This window comes from Neofelis nebulosa, chromosome 14 (genome assembly GCF_028018385.1).
Source record: "Neofelis nebulosa isolate mNeoNeb1 chromosome 14, mNeoNeb1.pri, whole genome shotgun sequence".
In the NCBI taxonomy this organism is placed as follows: Eukaryota; Metazoa; Chordata; class Mammalia; order Carnivora; family Felidae; genus Neofelis; species Neofelis nebulosa.
Window position 1 is genome coordinate 80,533,818 of NC_080795.1, and position 23,396 is coordinate 80,557,213.

The 23,396-nt window shown below is 51.5% G+C and overlaps 1 protein-coding gene across 21 annotated transcripts in view; it reads right to left on the reverse strand.

Annotated features, from left to right (window-relative positions):
• The window catches only part of PTK2 (protein tyrosine kinase 2), a 259,431-nt gene that overhangs the window by 109,462 nt on the left and 126,573 nt on the right, over positions 1-23,396 (reverse strand). For all 21 annotated transcript variants that reach the window (XM_058699208.1, XM_058699197.1, XM_058699198.1 and 18 more), the window contains 2 exons: positions 22,882-22,944; positions 8,833-8,887 (listed from right to left, as the gene is read on the reverse strand). In XM_058699208.1, the coding sequence (XP_058555191.1) occupies positions 8,833-8,887; positions 22,882-22,944 (118 nt within the window). The remainder of the gene's footprint in view (positions 1-8,832; positions 8,888-22,881; positions 22,945-23,396) is intronic.

Genomic DNA, 23,396 nt, shown 5'->3' on the forward strand with positions numbered 1-23,396 from the left:
ATCACATAATCTAAACTCGAGAGAAGTAAAACGGGCCATCAGGTGTTCACACAAAAAATGACCGACCGGTTAGCCTCGGGTGCTTGGTCGAGAGAGGTCTGGGAAGAGCGTCTTTGGGAACGCCCATCTAAGCACCGGCCGCGGGCCAAGGGGCTGAAAAGGCCACTCTTATCATGGGCTAAGATAGCATCTAATAGTGGTTCTGACTCAGGCTTTGCAAACGTTCTCGTGGCCTATTAGGTCCAACTGTCCCCCAGGAGCATGTACACTGGCCAAGGAGACCTGGGTACTGTCTGCACCCACTTGCAAGGCATTTTCCTCATTATAAATGAGCAACACAGCGTCCTGCGAGTTTCCTGAAAGCAAGCCAGTCCCTGACAAGGAGGTCCGCTCCGCTCTGGACCCAGAACGAATCTGCTAAGGAAATTCTATTCTGTGCTTGGCACTTGGGAAGCACTGAAGAGTCGGCACGGATGCCTTGCCCTCGAGAAACTCGGCGTTCAGCGGGAGAAGAAAAGCGTTCTGATCTCCATCCACGCCAGCACGAGTGGGGTGCTAGGGGCACGGGGCTGTCAGGTGCTGGTCAACAGAAACGGTACCAGACCTGGCCGTGCAAACGGACCCCGAGTCTGCCCGGTGTCCCTGCCAAGCAGCTACTCTCTGGAGGTGAGGGAAGTCAGGCAGGTGACACGGTGGAGGTGGACGGGGCTGTGAGGCGGGCTCACGCACCTTGTCCTCGGAGACACCACGAGGCGGCAGCAGGGAGGAGCCAGCACCATGTGCGCTGGGTCCCACCTCACCCTGAATTTACTTTCAAACGTGGCAATTGGGTAAGATCTTCGTGAGCGAGAAGCGGGCCCGAGTGGCCTCGTCATTCCCGAAGAGTATGGAGGAAGGAGTGCGGCCCACAGCGAAACCCAATTATGTGTCTCAGAACGAGTGAGGGCACGACTCTGGCATCACAACCCTCACACAGATGAGACAGAAATCAATTCTGGTCTGTCTCGTAAACTGAGGACACTTCACTCCCCGGCACGTAAGCGGGAGATTTCAATGGCCTGGGGAGGGCGGGCTGCTTCAGTGCGTCCATGTGCCCGTCGAAGGAGGAAACCAGTGCACAGAAAGCCCCAGAAAGCTTCCCAACTCTTCCCGCAAGTGCACGCCAATCTAGGACGCGGTGGCTGCTGCAAAGGACGGCTGTCCAAAGAGCATGGGGACCACAAGCAGGGACAACTCATTTTTATTAACATTAACAAAAAGCCGATCTAGTCATTCGCGCCTCTAAGAGGAATACTTGCACTCAGACAAGTAATGACGTGCGGTGACTAAAACCGCGTCGAAGAGGCCCGGAAAAGAGGGCATTTCCGTGCCTTGTAGGCAGTTCCCAACAAACCACGAGTTTATAAACGACGGACGACACTCTACGTTTCCACCTGGTCATTCGTGGGATGCTTTCAAAAACGCATCACCCAAATGGTGTCCCTCCCTGAAGCAGCAGACACAGAAGTCGCTCTTTAAAGCGAGCAAATGCTGGAGCCTCGGTGGTTCACTCGGTTGAGCCTCTGAGCCTTAATTTCTGTTCAGATCATGATCTCAGAGTTGTGAGATCAAGCCCTGCGTCAGGCTCTGTGCTGAGCGCCTGCTTAAGATTCTCCCTCTCTGACCCTCCCCTACTTGCACACACGCACTCTAAGAAAAAAACAAAAGAAAAACAAAAAGAAAAAGAAAAAGAAAAAAACAAGCCACCAAAGTCTCCTCCTGAGCATCAGACTCACACACACCCCCGGCCCACCCGAGGCCCCCGCTGGACGTCCCAGACACCTGCAAGCTGACGGCCACTAAGAGAACTCAGGACCTTACTGCACCCCAGGCCGGTCTCCCAGATGCTTCGAGACAAAGCCCTAGGTGGCAGCCGTGACCTCTTTTCCCTAACCCCTCAAATCCACTACACCCCCAAGTCCCGCAGCGCTTTTCTGGAAACTGTATTGAGTTCTCTAATCCTCTCCGGCACAGGAGCCCCACTCTCGCCTCCCGTGGGCACCTACACACATCGCCACGCGCTTTTGAAAACACGGACTGGATCACCTCACGCTGCACCTTCAACCCTGGGGCCTCCAGGACGCTGCATCATCGAACCACGCAAGTACGGAGGCTGCGAGGCCTCTCGGCCCAGGGGTCCGAGGGGAAGAGCACACTGGGCGGGCAGAGCAGGTTCAGCTCGCGGGGCGGCGGCCGTCGGGGGTCGTGTCACCACGGGCCACTCAGGGAGGCTCAGGGGGGACACAGCTGCTCTCTGGGGTCGAGCCTCCCTGTGTCTCTGCAGTGCCCTCAGGGAGAAGTTCTCTCACCAGCCCCATCTCACAAATGAGGAAACGGAGGCACAGACGCAACAAAGAGCTGCACGGCAGAGCCAGGGCTGAAGCCCAGGCAGCCTGGCACGAGTGCGTCCCGCTGAGGACGTCGCCGCCCCTCGCAAAGGCCGTCCGGGCCGGGCAGCGGGGGTGGGGGCGCGAGGACAGGGCTCTGGGTGGGACCCGCGGCCGCCCCGGCCTCTGCACGCTGCCGGGAAAGCAAGAGTCAGTACGCGGCATGCGGCACATGCTGGGTGCCCAACAGGTGTTTTAAAGGGATGGGCAGGTCCAAGAAAGCATGAGGACACCGTCCCATCCTGTTATCCTTCAGTTTCTATGCAGCACTGAGAATTGCAGGCAAAAGCTTTGGCAGAAGAGAGACTGAAAAGCTGGGGGGAGGGGAGGACACGGGTGCTCACGAGCCTCAGTGTGGCTGGCTGTCCCAGCAAACCCAACCCCTCTGGTCTGCAGCCTTTTTTGTTTGTTTAACATCACAAAGCTGGTCATAAAAAAGTAATCCACATGTAACAGGCAAATCCCAGCCCCTGTGGATCCTGAGTGTCTCACTGATCCCCTGACACAAGCCCTCCCAATCCTGCTTGTCCCTCGACCGCCAGCATCAGGGAGGAGGAGAAGCGAGGCCGGGCCCTGTCCCTTCTCCGTCCTTCCACATCAGGCACACAGCCCTGCCTTCTGACCTTGCACTCAGCAACCCCCCCCACCCCCGATGACAATGACAATGATGATGACAGAGGATGACGTGTGTCCTGATGAGCACGTGCTCTTCTGCGAGGGGACTGAAGCCACCAGCCCTGTGCTCCTGCTCCATCCCCAACACTCAGCCATGGGCCTGGGAAGACACCAGCGAGCTCTAACTATGCAGAGGGCAGCCTGAGTCACAGGTTTCCCCCTCCCTGCATCTGAACCTGTGGAAACGCATCAGAGGCCTCACACTCGGAAGCGGACGCCTGGCCGGGAGCGGGGTGCCCACGCTTCCCCACAGTCTGCGCTGCTCGGAACCTACGGTGTCCGGTGCCGGACAAGAGCCAGAAAACCGTGCTGTCCGAGAGGAGCCCCAGATCCATTTTTAGGAGAAGGACCTCACAGCAAGCACCACTGCTTTCCCGCTTTTCAGCAAGGAAACAGCTCCACCAGGTCTCACTTCCCGGACTCTCCTGATGCTAAGACACTTCCGGAACCGGTCGAACAAGCAAGACTGTTGGGCACCATGTTCCATCCACCCACTGAGAGTTCCAAACCCCCGCGCCCCTCGTGTTTGCCTGGATTTAGGAAACGAGGCGTCTGTCTGTCCATCTCCAGAGAGAAAAGTACCCAGAAGGTGATACTTCCTCAGGATGCAGCAGTATTATTAGGTCGGATGGTCAGAAACCACTGCTATTCAGCCGCTGTGAACTACCAAAGCAATCTTACTTCCGTCAGCCTACTAGTTATCAGGTGCTGCTAGCGGCAATGAACTTGCAGGGCATCCCCGATGGAAAGGTCATAACATGATGCTACAGAAGTCTTGCGATAAAAGAATAACAGGTGGAAAATACACTGACTCAGGGATAATCTCATCCATCCACCGGCCAAGTGCTAAATACAGATGTACTCATGGTGCACAGAGCATATTTTTAAAGTGAGAGATAACTGACATACAACACCCTGTTGGTCTCAGGTGCACAACACCGTGATCTGGTGTTTGTTCACACCGTGAGAGGATCGTCTCAGTAAGTCTAGTGAACGCCCGTCTCCTCACACAATTCCCAATTTTGCTCTCTTGTGATGAGAACCTTTAAGACTCACGCTCTTGGCAACTTCCACGCGTGCGCTACGGTACTGTTAACCATGGTGACCTGTGCACCACACCCCCACAGCTTATTTATAAGCAGGAGGCCGTGTCTTTGACCCCCTTCACCCCTCCCCTGGCAGCCATTGATGTGCCCTCTGGATCTACGGGCTCAGTGTTTTGTTTGCCTCTAGATTCCACGCGTAAGTGAAATCAGACAGTGTTTGTCATTTTCTGACTTATTTCACGTGGCATGATGCCCTGAAGTCCATCCGTGTTGTTGAGAACGGCGAGCTTTCCTTCTTTTTTATGGCTGGGTGATGTGCCACATCTTGGCCGTCCGCCCGTCCGTCAGTCTGCTCTCCCCGGTGCGCCTGCCCCTTCTGGCCTGCGGGCGCCAGGAATGACAGCTGAATGACCGCCAAGCTGGGCATTCCCGCGATTCACAAAGGTGCTAAGCCTGCAGTGGCCACCTGCTAATCGCAGGAATGCGGGCAAGGACCATTTTCGTTAAGGATGAAGCTCCGTGTTGCTGACAGTACCCCAGAAAGCTCTTTATCCCTCGGGAAGCATACAGCTGCTTCAGAGGACTGTGAACTACTGGCCTCTCAGCTCTTCTCCTTCTGAAATGAGATTTCTACTGGGGGTTGTATGCAAATCAACCAGAACTTGGCTATTCTACCTGCTACCGGATTTCAGATCTACACGAGGGCTGCAAAGACGGCCCCCGGCCCCCCGGAGTCGACGTGTCACACGACACCCACCGGCACCACTTTCTCAACCTCAGACCCTGCCTGGATCTCACCGGGCTGCCCGCCAACAGCCTCTTACTGTTCCTGAGCCTCACACTGCATTTACTCATGTCTCCTCAGTGTCCCCCAGCCATGACAGCTTCTCGCCACTTCTGAAGGGTAATCATCAGAACCTGGCAGACCGTTCCTCAGGCTGCGTTTGCCTGTTCATTTTCCCGGTGCAGTGTTTTTAGAGACGTGTCTCTGGCACGACTAGGATCGAAGAGACCGAGACTTACACTACCTTGTCAATTATTCTTGGGAACCGAGGCGCAGACCTCCCCTCTTCTCTCCTGTCACAGCTCATTTAAGCTCCACCAAACCCAACAAGGCAGCCTCTCTGCCCTTGTACACCGCCTCTGCAACGGCCTTCGGAGAAGCAAATGGACTGACCTAGCCTACTTCCGGGAAGCAAGCATGAACGAATCCGGCCCTTCCGCAGGGCCGTTCTGGGAGAAGCAAGAAGCGGCTATGAGTCTCTCGTTAGCCGAAGTTTCACTGGCAACGGTTCTGAAGGAGGAACGGTCTGAACACAGCGCGCTCTGTCCTACAGCTGTCACCGCCACCCAGGCCTGTGCTGAGAGTGGCTCCGCGGACTCAGGCAGCAAGCAGGGCACGGCTACGGGGTAAAGAAGTGCTGGCCTATGGGAATGAACTACCGATTTAGCGACTTAAGGAAACCAAACAGACTTTACCTGTTTTACAAAAGTACTTCGGTTCTCTCACTAGAACTCAGGGGAGACCCTCTAGATGAATCTACACCGACACCAAGCAGTAGGTACAAATCCTATTGTCCCCTACTTGCAGTAAAAGCAGCAGCAACTGAGCTTCTCAAATCACAGCTGCCCAGGGAAGGTTTTCTCGTGTTCCCCAAGGTCAGTGCCTCCCTTTCTGCTCGCGTGGCAGGCCCTCACCCGCCCCACCTCTGCCTGCTTCCACCCTGTTGTCCGGGCTCCCATTCTGCACTCTGCACAGCCATCAAGCCCGCAGCCCCCCGAAAGCTGCTGCGCCCCGCCCCGCCCCACACAGGTGGCCTCTTGCCATCTGGGGGAGCTCGGGGTGGCCAGAAAAGCCCACCCGAGTCGGCAGCAGTGTCAGGACAGGGAGGCTGGTCGGCACGGACCCGGGGGACGACCTGGAAGAGGCCTGGAGGGGCGAGTGCTGTCAGGGGAGCGGGCTCCCGGGGCTGCTCTCCTGAGCAGGCCTGACCCCCAGCCGCATGCCTTCCTTCCACGGTGCCCCCTCCAGAGGGCTCCCCGCTAACTCTCCCCCCGTCAGCCGCTCTTGATGCTGTCCACTGCGTCATCTACGTCACCGATCGCCGGGCACGACTGCAAACACAGCGTTGGGGACGCGGCAGGCGCTGTCCATGCCCTGGTGGATCTGAAATACAGCGGAGGCAGGCCGACCCAACGCGGACAAGGAAATCCCCGTGAATGTGGGCCTGAGAAAGTAAAGACCAGGGTTCTGAGCAGGGTCCTGAGAGAGGAGAGCGGTCCCCGGCCTGTACCTGTGGTGCGAGGAGACCACGACAGGGCGCAGAAGGCCCGGTCTGGGAGAGCCGGCCGCGGGGCCGGGGGGGGGGGGGGGGGGGGAGGGGGCAGGGGGCAGCATGGGTCCACTCGGCTACGCTTGCCCCAGGATACCTTCTTGGATTCCCACACAACAGCAGTCATACCTCTCGTGACGAAGCACGGAAAAGACTGCAGTGACTCTGAGGCCGCCACGGGGCTCACACCTGAGCGCCACTCAGGACACCGTGGCCGTGGTCCAGCTACTTTCACATATTTTCCTGCTTTTCCATTCACAGTGGCTACGATGCTTGTCCGTTCAGTGATGTGAACTCACTACAGAATTGTGCCTTTTACTCGTGTGAACGCCTCCTCCCCACCCCACCCACGAACTGCAGATCCACGCACAGAGGCATCCCTTCCACTCGATTGTCCAAGGCCTTCTTGGAGCCACGGTGTGACTCTCCAGGTCACACCGTCCCGCAACCCCAGGAGTACGGACGGCCCGCACCTCAAAACCCTCCAGAAGGACACAACCCTGTCGCTCTCGGGTACCTCCAAACACCCCGGATCTCGCCTCCAACCCCTCCCATTATGCCGGACTTCCTTAAAGCTCTTCGTCTCGGACCGCACCCCTCCCCACAACAGCCACCTAGCTCATGCCAGGTCTGCGAGCTGCCTGTCCCACCCATCTCTGTACCTGGCCCTTATCACCTGCTCGGAGTATGCTGAGAGAGCTGGTACCCCGACAATTCACTCCAGCATGTGGGGAGTAGATCAGGAAATGGGAATGCAAATGAAAGCAGGATGGCAACACTAGAAACCAGAGAGGCTGAAACGTTACAGGAGAGTATACTTCCCTCTCTCAACTGTGTCTCGTTACATTCGTATCAAGTACCTTATACTTTAAAACTAACACCTCTGTATCTGCTTCCCGTAAGATTCTCCAGAAGCTGTGTGATGGCGGGGTGGCGGGGGGACATGACCACCTCCCACGTGAGGCTGAGCAGACAGACTCAGGGAGACCGAGAACTAGTGCCTGTAGTCCTGTTCTCGATGAGACCAAGAACAAGCAGAACCTGGATGCCTGGACACAGGGCCTTCGTCACAGACTGCATTTGGTAAATTGCACCACCACCATGACCCAATGACAGGCAACGGGACATGGTCGACTATATATAAAGAACAGACAGTAACAGCACAAGGGCCAAGAAACCCTTGGGCAGAAACGATTAATGCAATAGACTGCTGACTCGGCATTTTATCGGCATGAGTGAGAGGCTCCGTGCTCCTTCCCTCCTCACACCAGAGAACACCTAGTGAGCTCTGTGTTCACTGTTCTCAGACTTTATACTTATGAACCCATTCATCCTCGTACGAAGCCCACGTGTTAGAAAGTGGCTTGGTCCCCACTTTATAGATGTGGAAACGGAAACACAGTAAGGTTAAGTAACGTGGCCAACATCCCGTGCAATTCACGGTGATGAAGTCAGAATTTTCACCAGGGCAGTTTGGCTGCACAGCCAGGTTTCTGGACCAGTGTGCTACCTTCTCCTATAGCACACGTCTTATCCTGCTCGTGTGGTCTTCCGTGTGACTATTCTGGTACAGAACACCATCTCTGTGATAGAAAGAGCACGAACAGCCACCTTGATACACTGCCTCGTTACGGATACCGTGGTAACATCCATACATGAACCTATTAAATATTCACACACACACCCCCCCCCAAAAGACTATTTTCTTCATTGAGGAAATAAGAAACAGGCCCAAGACCACGGGCCTTGTAAATGGCACAGCTCCCACGGGCGGGACTCTGTTCTGACCCAAAGTCCGGCCCCCGCACTTGACCGGCCCGGCACACGCTCTGGATTGGCGGGAAACCACACCTCACGGGCCCCAGGTGTCCCTCCCCTGACATTCCCACAGCAGGGAGGGAGAGAAGGTGGCGCTGTGCAGAAGTTACTAATGAGGAGGGGTGTCCACGGGGTCAAAACAAGAGAGGACGGGCCTCCACAGGGCACTTACACGGGCACGGCGTGGGCAGACACACAGCATTCAGCTACCGCTGTGGTTCTTCTACACACCGCTTCTTGGCTCTCGTGTGCCATGGCACCCGAGACCAGACAGGCCGAGGTGACAAAGCCTACCGTGCGTGCAGCTTTCTTAGTCTTGTACTTAGCTGAGTGTCACACATAATCAAGAAGTGAAACAGTGGCTTTGTGGGAGAAAGCTGTGCCTACAAAAATCTACTTGCCATTAATATAAGCAAAATAACGATTAGCTTTTTCACGTTGTAACTTTTACACCCAGGGGAGAAAACCATACACCACAGGGGAGGTATTTATATAACATGGTCATCCGATTACAATAAAACAGATTCCAATTACCTTGACAGAATCCAGTAAACTCCTAGGAAAAAATCGCTTCAAACCAACATCTTTTCTGAAATATAAAAAGAAGCGTATTAACAAACAACACCACCAAATCAATTAATATAATGACATTGTTGCAAGAACATAAAAGCGATTTGAATTCTTTGTCCTTCCATATAGCATTCAAGAAGGAAGGAAATAGAACAAAGCTCCCATTTACCAGCACAGTCATGGAAGGGGTGGGACAAATCATTCTCTGGACGTGAGTAGAAAATACCAGTACAAGTTGGTTTCAGCAGAACGTCTCTTTCCCTTTTACCCCTCACTGTTGACGAGCCTTGTACACACGGCGCCTCTTGGCGAGCACGGTGTAGGAACACGCCGCCGGAAGGGTCAGCCTCGCAAACGCCAGTTTCAACTGGGGGACAGAGTTGCAGAGAAAGCCGACTGGCCAGAGTAGGAAAAGGTCTGGGATAAACCATGGAAGTTTAAAAAACATTCCTTGAAGTAATCCTAAAAGGCGACTAGTTTGTTTAAGTAAACCATTTCTGATGAAGGGACTCGTTTGGCTAACCACATGTTATCACCTGTGTTCCACACAGGAAACGGAACTCAAGAAATCAGGGGATCTGCCTAATGTCAGAAGGCTAAATGTGTGGAAATGCTAGAAGGCCCCGTGACTTTCTGTAGATCGGGCTGCAGAACTGGTCATTACTATCGCCTATTGCGAGCCTCAAAGCGCTCTGGCCGGGAAAACAGACCAGAAAGACTTGATCACTCTCCTTTTCCACAGTCCCTTTGGTGCCAAGGGCACCGGGATCTTTGGCCACTAGATGGCCCTCACGTGCTACACAAAATCGCGCCTCTGCAGACCTTACCGCCTGTCGGGAGACAGGTAGAGGGTATAAAAGGATCAAGAAGGAAAACACTGGCACGGTGGTATCTTTCCAGAATTACATAAGGAAAGCTAAATGGAAAATATTAAAAGATGATACGAAAGGGGTGACTTCTTTCTCCGTAATTTTAAGTTAGCTGTCATTATCAACAAAACTACAGAATCATGCAGCATTTACGTGGCTGATCCCCTATCCAAACATTTCAATCCCCTATTCTATAATCTGACTACTACTAAGCACCTAAACCAACAAACTCCTTGCTAAACCCAAAACTGGCTTTGGTCCCCATTCTTTCCCCTGTTCCTGTTCTTATGTTCACTGCATCCTTATAGAAACTCTCTCTCAACATACCGCTTCCTGGTTCCACTTACTCAGTTAATTCATACAACCCACTTGTTTTTATTATATTTTCATTCATTATATTTTTCATGTATTCGTTCACTATCTTTCATTACATTTTTCATTTACTATACTTTCCATTTATTTTTCTAACCACCTCCCTTTGTGACTCCCCTGGCTGATCCTTTCGGCTCTGCTGAAATCCGTGCTGAGAGGCTGTAAAAGAGGGACAGTGTCCCCCCAGGGCCTTCCCTTTCTCGCTGCACAAACAGACAGGAATTTTGCATTAAGGGCTTGGGTGCTAATCACCAGGGAAGTAGCAGGACAAGCACGTAGAGAGAAGCAGCCTAGAGTCCCGAGGCGCTGTTCCCCAGCGTTTCCTCCCCTATTCTCCTTTCAGGGCAACTGCTCCCTCATAGAAAGCACTTTCCATACAGAGAGATCTGGACGGGAATCCTCGCCTCGCCACAGGACAGATGTGGCTGTTACTAAACACCTAGAAACCCAAGGTTACCTGTTCGTAAAATGGGAACGCTGCTTCCTGCGGCAAACAGTGGTGCCGAGAATGCAGCAGGAACGTGTCAAGTCCCTATGACTCCAAGGGGGCAGTTTCCTTTCCTCCAGAAATACCACTGATGCCCCTCCTGTCTGGTCAGAGTTTGGCCCACATGCCTGACTCCCTGTTGTCTGAGCAGAGCAAGGTGTGACCCTTTTCTGCCATAAGCAGAACACACGGTGGGGGAGGGGGAGGACAGCTGGAAGAGCAGGTGGGAGGAAGGCTGGCAGGTGCCCAGGGAAGGGGTGGGGTGGGGTGGGGTGGGGTGGGGTGGGCAGCAGAGGAAGTGACAGGCGAAGAGATTCGGGTCTTCTGGACACAAGGCTGGTAGTGCCCAATGACTGGACACATGTGAGAGGACCCCTCGCCCCGAGAAGGGGGGACTGGGGGCAGGTCTGTTTCAGACACGGCGGGTGCAAGCAAGGTGTACCTCCTGGTGGGGGTTTCGAGGAGGCAGTAGGCCACCAAAGTGTCGGGGTGAGGGGAGGCCCAGGGTGGGACTGTCCTCCTCCCGACTGTGAGACCAGAACTGCCACAACTCAACCGCGTGATGCATCCACTTTTCGTGGAGTCAAGTGGAGAGCAAAGGACTTATCATACTCCTTTCTGTCACAGATGGGAACATTCAACAGGGACCAAGAGGGCCGTATGTTTTGTGAAAAATGAGAGAGGGATACTTTGTGAAAATGAAGGCGATTCCTAGGCATTACTTTTACTTCCAAGATGAAGACAACTCCATCTGGGGGGGGGGGGGGCGGGGTGCGAAGCTAAGACCAACTAATGCTAACAAGTATAGCTTTTCCAACTACTTCGAGCAATGGCTCTGTAACTTTCGTCCATGTGCTGGAGGTCTTTTAAATGTGACACCTGGCAAGGAGAAAATAAAAATGAGGCTCAAGTAAGCAAAGCCAGTGAAAAAATTCAACAACAACACATTTCCATTCACGTCATCAGGAAGCCAGTCTGCTTTGGGCTTCGTGGTGGGGACGCCAGAAACCCCAGCAGTGCCTCAGGCGTTCTAGGTTTTAGGGAGGGCCTATTACAGACATCTAAATTTAGACCCTCTCTTAGGACCCCCCGCAGGAACAGGCAGCCTGTCCCACTTTTAGTACGAGGCCGCCTCTGCAAGCCATGCGCCCGGCTCTGGTCACGACGTGCCCACTCATCTGCAGGCTCGAGCTTGGCTTCTGGCGCCGTAGAACTCACCGGAACCCAAGCTCCACAACTGTCGGACGACGTGAATCGAACAGATCCTACTTCTACATCTTAAACACAATACAACTTGGCTATAAGACCTTTGTTGTGAGGTAGTTCCTTACTACATAAATGATTGTCAAAGGGCGGATCCTAAATTCACATAAATTCATTTGACAAAAAATTATCTACAAGGACCTTTTAGATTCCTGCCAAACCCCAATTCCCAAACTCAGGCACAAGGTTTTCAATTTCCACACGAGTTCAAAGGAACCTTCCTAACCTACAGACAGCTGACAAGATAGTAGCATTCGGGGAGAGCCATACTGTTCACTACAGTAGCCATGTGAAGCAATTTAAATGAGTTAAAATTAATCTAAAAATCCAGTTTCCCAAACCACAAGAGACTCTCAACAACAGAGGACAAACAGGGTTGATGGCGGGAGGGGGTGGGGCATGGGCTAGCCGGGCTATGGGGACCAAGGAGGGCACCTGTCTTGATGAGCCCTGGGTGGTGGGCAGAAGTGAGGACTCAACTGAATTCTACTCCTGAAGTTATATATTAACTAACTAAAGCTTAAATACAAGTAAACCAACAAAATAAAAATCTAGTTCCCTGTCGCTGGGGCGACATCTCAGGGGCTCGGTGGCCTCACGGGGCCGGCTGGGCGCACAGACACTTCCACCACCGTAGGCCGCTGCGCTGGGTCCAGGACTGAAGGCACCCTGACCGTCCTGGGCCCGGGGCCGCGGGCCGAGGGCTCCTCAGGAAGGGCAGGAGTGATGCCGGGTACAGCCGCATGGCCACTGTGGGACATCCACGCGGGGCTCGAACCTCCCGAAGCCCTGAAACAAGGAGCAGGGTGCCCGCAGCTCTTCCGGGAGGGAGCTGGGACCGCCTGTCCACGTGAGCCATGTTCTTCCCACTTTGCTCTCAGGAATGGCAGCTTTCTAGCCATTTAGTCTCTGAGATGCAAATTCTTTTTCCCTGAAGCTTCCAGGAAACCAAGGCTGTGCTCGTTTCCTTGCTCATACTGGGCACCACATCAGGTAACGGGCAGAAGAACCACACGCTCCCTCTTCCCAAGTGAGACCCAGTGTAAACAGCCAACCGCACGGAAGGTGCCGTCAGACAGCAAGGTTCCCAAACCAGTAAATATACTGGTTGAGATTTAGGGTTCCTGGGACTCAAAACTGTATTTGTGATGAATTTTAAACCAGAATCCTCTTGATGAATGTTGAATTTACCTCTGTCCTTCACAGGAAATACTTAAACCACTACTGATGGACAGGACTTCCTTCTCCTTCCCTTTTGCTCAACTTCAAACAAAGCTGTGCCTTCCCACGTCTCAGGGCCAACGACCCGCGTCCCAGTGCTGCCCACACCCCTCCCTCCGGCAGGTGCAGAGGCGCCTGCTCCAGCAGTTCTCCCCTCCCTCAGCGCCTTCTTGACCCCTGGGTCTACCACGCACCAAAAAGAACTCTCCAGGGCGCACCGGGTCCTGCCTAGACACTCCCAGCCAGCGGCCCTGACCTGCACACGTGTCTCCAAGTCTCCAGACCCACAACACAGCAGGCTTTTGGAGACCTGAGTACAGAATTATTAGCTTCACTCTCAAGAAGTTCTTCCGTCAAAGATGAATTTATTTCCCCTTTGGCACTACTTCTGAGAACACTGAGACCTTGGTTAACTAATACTCTGTGGACATAATTCCTCAAAGATGTAAAGCCCGGGGAAAAAAAGCAACCAAAACTGATGTTAAAAATATAACTAAAGTGTGCATTTTCATATAGTATCTCTCTCATCCTTGCCCCAAAACTCTCAGAATTGAGTATCTTTAATATAAAAATACTACTGAGATATCTAACCTCTAAAATACCTTAGGCCTCTTAAAAACTGATAAATACAAAAATTCTCTAATTGCAGTAGAGACGGCTGTCTTTTGGCCGGGTCCAGTACTGTGCTCCTCCCTTGCAGCCAGGTGTGGCCATGTGACTGAGACTCAGCCGCCGTCCCTCCAAGGGACAGTACTCTGTACACACCCATGTCCTTGCAGGGAGGGGAGACAGAGAGAATGCCCGCCTCTTCCTCCTCTGTGGGGCTGAAGTACAAATGTGACTGGGTCACGGGGTGGCAGGCCATGGATGCTGGGATGGCCAGATTAAAGAGGCCTGGCACCCTGGTGACGAGTGCTGACCACCTAGGCCTGTTCCGTATGAAAGAGAGATGACCTTCTGTCTTAGTCAAGAACTGTCGATTCATGCCAAATCTGTCAGCGGCTTCTTCTCTGATCTATTACACAGGCAGCTAAAAAAGCACTAGATTGCTATTAAGAAAAAAGACAACGAAAACAGTGCAAAATTATAATTTGCTTCAGTTAATTTTAAATCATGAATTTGTTTTCATTCAAGAAACACTGGGGGGCACCTGGGTGGTGTAGTCAGTTAGGCATCCGACTCTTGATCTCGGCTCAGGTCATTATCTCACTGTTCGCGAGTTCGAGCCCCTAGTCGGGCTCTGTACTGATGGCACAGCGCCTGCTTGGGATTCGGTCTCTCCTTCTCTCTGCCCCTCCCCTACTTGTGCATGCGCATACTCTCTCTCTAAAAATAAACAAACTTAAAATAATTAAAAAAAAAAAAAAAAAGAAATGCCAATGGATGGAACACCTATAAACGTCAGACACCGCTAGGTGCTGGGGCGGCAGGAGGGCCCCCATCCATGCAGCTGACAATTAGCAGAGGACAGAGACAAGGACACCCACAATTGCAGAGAGATACATTACATGCAAAGACGACTGAGAACACATTTCTTAAAAAGGCAAACCACTTAAGAAGGAAATGAGCAGAAGTGAGAAGCTAAATAGTTCATTTAAGATAATTTTTTCGCAATTCTGTAGTTTTCGACAAGAATCCCTGGTATGTAAAATTATTTCTTCAACAATATCACAGTCAGAAAGGTAATTTAAACCCAGTTGTATTAGCTTATTCTGGTTAATCTGTCATTGTCATGATGCAGTTGTTAACCTTGAGAACAAAACATGTTTCTTCAGATCTCCGCTCTGACCTCCCGTGGCAGCGCCTTCCTCTCCCACCCCCACCTGTGCTCATAAAGGCGTAAATGGAGTCTCATCCCTGCACACGCCCTGTGCCCTGAGAGCGTGCGTCCACAGGAGGGCACGATCCCAGGCCAGGGGGGTCACTGCCACATGTCTCCCCTTTGCCTGCAGACAGGGCACTCTGGTTCTGCCAAGGTTGCAAAGGCCTGGAAAGAAAGACTTACTCTTTGGTTGTTTGAAGGAAAACCAGAGAAGTCCCTACAAAGTGCTAGAAACCGGCCAGTGGCCTTCAGTGCGATCCAACACAGCTATTTAGAAGGGCGGTAAAGTTGGAGGGGGCTTCTCCACTAGGCTGTGAACAAAGGAGATTGTCTTTAAATCTCCTGACAGAAACTAAGCAACATGTGGACGATTGCACAATTTTTCTCCTTACTGGCAAGGAAAGAGAGAACCCTTAAACAGACTAATAGGAAATGTGATATTCTGCGTTCTCTTTGACAAAACATACACCTTCCTAAGTGGTTCCAGCAGCACTCAGGAGGAAAGAGAAAAGCCAAGGCCCCGCAGGCCTGGGGTGGCCAGGTCCCTGGGGCAGGATGGCCAGAGTCTGCTCAGAGCCAGGCCACCCTCAGCCGGCACCGCATCTAAAGCCCTGGCCCCAGCCTTCCCGGCAGCTGTGCGGGAAGACAACGCAGGGGACTGCCGTACACATTTTTAAAGTATTGAGAAAGTACCTAGAATTATTCACCTTTCAAGATGACAGAAACAGAATTTTACCACCAAAGATACATGTAAAAGATTTTCTAAATAATATACTTTACGAAAAAGGGAAACCGACGCCAGAAGGCCGGCTGAGCTAGAGCAGAGAGCGTACAGGCAGGTGGGTGCACAGACCTCGCCCGGCAGGCCCTCCGTGCCAGGGGTGAGGAGTGCCGGGACCGCCGGCCGCGTGCACCCATGCGGGGCCCGGACCCGAGGGCGGTGCAGCTGAGCCTGTCATGCCTGGCTCTCCAAGAAGCCCCCTGGAGCCCCGCCTGCCCAAGCTCGGACCACCGGGCTCTGATTCAAGGCACTGGGAGGCTTGAGTGAGTCAGAGTCACAGAGGACTGACACAGTCCTGGCACCATCATATGCACGCACGTGCAGCAAGAGGTTCCTGGACAAAGAGCAGATCGCATCCCAAGGAAAGAACTTCTAGGACTGAAAAGTATCAACGGGGAAACGAAGCATGAGCTGACGAGGTATGACAGAAAGACGAATGGCTTCCCAAGGACAGATCCGAGGACAGGACACACTCATGACACAGACAGAAACAGAGATGGGAAATGGTTCAGAGCTACCAAGGTCCAAATGTCCCAGCTGACAGTTCCAGAGCTCACGGCATCACCTCCCGGATGAAAGATGCAAATCCACAGAGCCAAGCAGTCGGTCCCATTCCCAGCCGGGCGAGGAGACGAACGCAAGCTCAAGGCAGGGGTGAAGCTGGAAGAGCAGCCACAGAGAAATGGCGACAGACGTGTCAGCAGCCATCCTGGAATGTCACCCCTTGAGCGTGGACAAGGAACATGTGTCAAGGGGGACACCGGAAGAGTGGGCTGAGGTAAACACAAGAACGTTTAAGAGATACAATGGGAAGCATGCAGCCAAGTCAACAACATCTGCCTGAAATCGTAACATCTAACACGTGGGCTTTCAGCAGAGGCAGAACTAACATAAGGGAAACGGCGCGCGAGCTGGAAGGAGCCACAGAGAGTCAGGATGTCCCAAGGTCCTTGTGCTACAGAAGAGAGGATTAAGATAATTTTATTTACTTATAATTTTTTATGTTTATTTTTAAGAGACAGAGAGTGTGTACGAGAAGGAGAAGGGCAGAGAGAGAGGGAGACACAGAATCCAGAGCAGACTCCAGGCTCTGAGCTGTCAGCACACAGCCTGACGTGGGGCTCGAACTCACAAGCTGTGAGATCATGACCGGAGCTGAAGTCAGATACTCAACCGACTGAGCCACCCGGGCACCCAAGGTAATTTTAAATCTAGATGTGGTTAAGTTAACATAGAAGGCTAAAACCTAAGGGTAACTAATAAAAGAACAGAAATGGTTTATAAATTTCCGAATCATTAGAGACGAAAGTTTGGAATAAGAAAACCAATTAAGAAATAGACATCAAAAAGAAAAAGCCACACACTTACATGTACACACACAAATCCCCTCCACAAAAGACAAAGTTAAAAAAAAAATAAAGACAACAGAAATAAAGACAACACAAGCCAGTCCAAACGCATCAGTCATACTAATAAACACAAATATATTAAACCCATCAGTTAAAAGAAAGATTTATTAATTAGCAAACTGGATTTGAGAAATCCCGCTCTATGAAGCTTACAAGAGACATGGCTGAAAGTATAAGGATGTGAAAAAGTGGGCAGTAACATATAAGAAAAGGAAATGGAAACCAGGCCAGTGCTAACCTAAAGAAGACCAAACAGACTTTAGGGGGAAAGCCCCCCGGAACAAGAAAGCACGATTAGGCACACCAAGAGCAACTGAACAAGGACACGAGATTCGGGAAGATAAGCACTCTGTGTGTTCCAATAAAAAAGCACAAACACAAAGCAAACATGAAGTGAAATCGGCAGAGCTCCCGTCACACAGAGAAACACGCCTTCTCAGTCGCCGACAGGTCGGCAGACAAAATACCAGGAAAGACAGACACTCACAAGCTTGAACAGAAAATGCATTTTTAAAAGCACACTACAACATCTATCTGTGCTGTACACATACAGCAGAAGGTTAACAGTAGAGTCTGGGCGGCGGACAGGCAAGTGCATGCTGCTCAGGCCTTTCAACTTGCTGTGTGTCTGAATTTTTTCCTAGTAAGTGACTGGAAGGAAATGACCTTACACCAGCCTACAAAGACAGTCTCTACAAAAGCCAAAGAAGCTATTACCACACAGACCCTTAAAAAGAACTCCTTAAAAAAATTATCTGCACATTTGCAAATGTGAAGATCGAAATAAATCCACAAAGGTTTTAGAATAAACATCAGGTCTAGGGCGCCTGGGTGGCCCAGTTGGTTAAGGGTCCGACTTCGGCTCAGGTCATGATCTCGGGTCCGTGGGTTCAAGCCCCGCGTCGGGCTCTGTGCAGACAACTCAGAGCCTGGAACCTCCTTAGGATTCTGTGTCTCCCTCTCTCTGTCCCTCCCCTGCTCGTGCTCTGTCTCTCTCTCTCAAAAATAAACAAACATTAAGAAAAAATTAAGACAAACCAGAATAAACATCAAGTCTTGAAATTCAAAACCGAAATGAAAATGCTGGCACATTTTACTACACTAAAAAAACAAAGAAAAAAAGGGGCAACTGGATGGCTCAGTTAGTGGAGTCAATGACTCCTGATTTCAGCTCAGGTCATGACTCCAGGGTCATGGGATCAAGCCCTGTATTGGGCTCCTTGCGGAGCCTGGAGCCTGAGATTCTCTGTCTGCCCCTCTCCCTGGCATGTGTGCGCTCTCTCTCTCTCTCTCTCCCTCTCTCTCTCAAAAAAACCCACAAAAAATAAAACACAAAATAAGAACAAGTCCTGTGTGATGAAAGCCGTCTGATCGCAGTTGACGGACAAAGACAATTTGGGAAGAACATACAGAACAAATACTATAAACACAGTTAATATGACAATAACCTCTTAAGAAAAAAACATAAATATACTGGAAAAACTGGTAAGAAATACAGCCAATTAAAAAAAAGGAATATGAAGTGGCCCACGTATGGGAAGGTGTTCAACAGTAATCGGCCTGAAGTACATAAAACAAGCTATTATTTGTTGTCCAACAGGCCAAACGAACATCGCCTCGTGCGCCTCACCTGTCTGGTGGATGGAGGCGCTGATGTGCAGTCACTGAAAACGTGTCTCCAGGCTGCTCGTCTGTTAAACCACGTGCTGCATGCGCTAAGAACATTCGTGAAGACTGAGACCGCGAAGGTGGCTGACACTAACTGCTGGGATCCTCACACTTTTATGTTAGGTGACGGGGTGGTTCCGATGTTCTCCGGCTGGAATGTATTACTATCTCTGTACACACGTAAAAACTATTTATTTCCAAAGGCTCAAAGCTAAGTTAACAGATGCACTCTGAAATTCCTTTATATGCTTTCTTCTTACTAAAACTCTGCAGTGACCGTACACAGTATGGTGTTCATGCCGCCTGGCGAGCTCTGGCCGGACCGTGATCACAGCGGGAAGGACGGGCAAACATGAAGTCGGGGCTGGCACAACTCCGCACGAGGACCCCGGAGCACACAGTGAGGACAGTCCGTGTGCAAGCGGGACCTGGGCCCAGATACTCGGCCGCAGAGCATCTCAGCTGGCCCGTCGCCCAGAGAGATGGCGGCCACACAAGTGACACGACTTCGCGGGCCCACCAGAGGGAGGCTGACCACAGCAACGCAGGGAGCAGCACGGTCACACCCCGAACTCCAGCCCCCACATCCGCCCCGCTCTTCCTTACCTAGCGTGTCTGCTCTACGTAAACAGCAGACCTGCGTAAGAGCACGCAACACTCCCCTCGTCGTAACGGCTAACTCCGCTTTTCCCCCACACGCTCTAACAAGGCGCGTGATCCCGAAACTGTGCTGTGCCCATTTCTCCCGTAACAGGAGCACAGGCAGGCCCTGCCTGGACAGTAAGTACCCCACAGTCCCCACTTCCCAGGCCCACCCATCGGGGCCCCACCCGGGTCCTCTGCTCCTGTCACCTCAATTTCTGTAATCTTTACAAATAAGCCAACTTTTTCCAACTCTAGTGCGATCTTTGACTTTCATTTCAAACAGACCTTGAACTGAAAACTCCTGTCTGCAAATAAGAGCAGCCACCAGCCCGCCTTGATGGATACTTGCTTCTTCATTTTCCTTCTTCCAACTATCTGTCCTTGCTGCTACAGATGTGTCAATGCCCAGTCCGTGGAGGTTTCACTTGGGCCCCTGATGTCCTGTGCTCCCTTTTACAGTATGCCTGGCTCCCTTCATCCTGTGACATCACAGTTCCTGCTGTGGCCTCGCAGACACAGGGCGGATATGGCTCACACCATCTGTTCCCAGTCACTGCAACAAGATGGGCTTCCGTGGTGACCCCAAGGACGTGCACAGGTGGCTTCTGTACCCTGTCACTAACGGCCAGGTGATTTATAATCCGGGACCTTCTCAGACTTCATGGCACTATCCACCATGGGCCAGACCTCTTCAGATCGTCATATCTACCTACCCGCTGGCTTTTCACCCCTCTAGCCCTATGCCCACATTTCTCTTTCCTTTTCATTTAAAAAACCTGCATGTTTCCTGGAGCGCCTGGGTGGCTCAGCTGGTTAAGCATCCAACTTCGGCTCAGGTCACGATCTCGCGGTTTGTGAGTTTGAGCCCCGCGTCGGACACTGTGTCTGAAAAGCTCAGAGCCTGCTTCGGATTCTGTGTCTCCCTCTCTCTGCCCCTCCCCTGCTCACGCTCTCTTTATCTCAAAAATAAATAAACATTAAAAACATTAAAAAGCATGCAGGTTCCCTCAGAACTAGCTCCTCCACAAACAGAACCTCTTCCTGTGACCAGTATCCCTCGTGGCCCAGGACAGAAACCAGGAGAGCCCTGGGATCCCTCCTTAGGCTCCTTACCCAAGTTGACCAGCCAGCCAGGCACACAGACTCCAGCTCTGGCCACCGCCCTCCTGACCTGCTGGGGCCGCTACGCCCACAGCACAGCCTCGCTCCTTCTCAAGTGGACAGGGGGGATGCAAGGTGTCTTGGTTCTTTGCTTCTATTTTTAATTTTCATTAATAAAATGCCAATCCCGCAAATACAGAGCTCTGAATCACAAACCTCCTCGAACCACTGTCCCGCCTAAGAGGGCTCAGCAGCCGGCCGCCGATGTCAAGGACCAAGCCCTTGTGAAGAAGGACCCGCCCCCTCACAGTGAACTGAGGGTTTTCTAGCTGCTGTCTGATTGTTCCTGTTCCTGCGCCTTCACAAAGTCTCATCGCACCTGCCCACATTCTTTCTCCGAGACGGGGTGACCACACCTGCTGTGACACCACGTCAGACATCAAGTACCAGGCCCCCCACGCGTCCTCCAAGTACTGCTAGTTCAGCTTCTAGCACACTACTCCACGATCCTGCTTACTTGTCGGAGCCCAGCCTCTAGCTGCGAGCCTCCTGAGGGCAGACAGTTTGCATGATTCATCTCTGAGTCTCCAGCACTCGGCGGCCAATGGCTCGGCAGGTGCCTAGTGACGTCTGTTAAGTGAACTAATGAGTAAAAGCTAAACGGACAAAGGAACAACCAACCAAATAATCAAATAACCAAATAGGTAAAACTATTCCTGCTTTTCCTGAACCTCCACTCGAATTGAGGACAAGCCCAGTATCGTCTAAGACAAGATCCTCAGTGATTCCTCCGATTCTGGTCACCTGTATTTTAAGCACCAAGAGTCTGGAAGGCTGAAGAATGTGGCAATTGTAAACAAAAATCGAAACCATAGTGAATGTTAGTTGCTCTCTTTTTAGGTTATTAACGGCATCACGGCTTCTACGCCGTCTACTAAACGTCAGGAAAAATTCTACCTAAAATAATTCTGCCTGCTAAGACATCCTAGCTGATCTCAACTCTTTCACTCATCTCTAACCAACTGCTATTCACCCTACCCTGTCCGTTAAGGGGCACAACATATGTATAGATGGTGTTCAGATAAACACAGGCAGAGCACTTGGGAAGTGTCCTCTGTGCTGCACGCGGTCACGGACCCCAGGCGGACACATCGCATTCAGAAATCAGGCCGTGAACTGGCTCTCAGAGCCTCAAACAGGACAGACGGCCCAGGTGGTACTCATTCAGCCCTCACAGCCTGGCAGAAAGGAGGCTCATGTTAATTATAAAAAATAACCATCGTTGGGGCGCCTGGGTGGCGCAGTCGGTTAAGCGTCCGACTTCAGCCAGGTCACGATCTCGCGGTCCGTGAGTTTGAGCCCCGCGTCAGGCTCTGGGCCGATGGCTCGGAGCCTGGAGCCTGTTTCCGACTCTGTGTCTCCCTCTCTCTCTGCCCCTCCCCCGTTCATGCTCTGTCTCTCTCTGTCCCAAAAATAAATTAAAAAAAAAAAAAAAAAAAAAAAATAACCATCGCATCTACGACCACCAGTTATTACCTCAAATGGTTGTACCTGCTCTGTAACTAAGTTCCAAAAATGTTTATTTTCTACTTTTATATGTAAATGACCCCACCTCCCCTGCGTGGCAGGGGTCGGGCTCCAAGAGAGTCCAAGCAACATCCGGAGTCAGTTCAAGTTGCTATCACAGCAGGGTAGTGACGGACAACCTTTTACTTTATTTTGCCACATCTCCCAAATACCACAAGGAGTTAGTTCAGTAATAACAGAGCCAGAAAAAGTTAGTGTTGGCCACACGTGGCACCACTGCTAATCAAGCTAACAGCGGCCTTTACCGGGACATAATAAACATCAACTCTCTTTTGCCGCACTAATTATCAAAAAGATGAAGAACAGAATTCCAGCCTCCCCAGACACAGGCTCCAGCATGGCTCACATGCATTTAATACAAACTAATACAACAGTCTAAGACATAAGTTAATTCAATTATCAGAAAATTTTCCAGTTATTCTAAATATTCTGATACATGAGCAAAAAGGAACTCACACATCTCACTGTTTTGGAAAAAACCCTTTGTAAATGTATCTGGAGAACATAAATAAAGGCTGAATGGGTAATTCTGAATTCGATGCGAACTACAAGTGAAACTTCACCCCAGTGTGATTCAATCTACAGAGATACGATGGCCTGACGACATCTGTCAAAAAATTAAACTGTCAGTTCACACAATTGCTGTTATGAAGAATGCTTTCCTTAGAAAAACTTTCCTTCTTCCAGATCTAATGGTTTTAGAAGCAGTAGTATTTCAGGTTCTGAAGTGAACTTAAAGTAAACAGCAAGCCCGGGGTCTGAAGGTGCTCGCGGCACGGGGTACTCACTCTAACACCTCATAGTTGGACTTCTTCTCTAGCGCGTTGCCTCGCATCTCCCAATACGAGCGCCTAAAACGGGGAAGACACACATTTACACACAAATGAGGAATTACTACGAGGAATCTCCATGTTGCTAAACAGTATCCACTTTGTGGCTCAGCCGCAAACGCCCGGATAAACTATGTGATAGAGACCGGATCTGACCTCCAGCATCATTCCCGTGCCCCAGTGAGGCCGAGGTCAGTTAACACAGACTTCGTCCCTATTGGACAATCTGACTTTCTCTTCTGACGTGAAGCAGGTTGGACTCTTGGTAAAGAGGAGACACGAGAGTCCAGGTCCGCTGCCTGCTGTCCTCGTCCCTTCTCCAGAGACTGCACCTACGAGCAAGACAGCTAAGGGACAGTGGACTCCTGCTGCGGCCAGGCAAGCGTCACGCCCGCTGCTGCAGACGCACGTGGGCCACGAAGACCAACCGCACGGGCAGTAACGGGACAGATACTCTGGCGGGACAGAGGGGC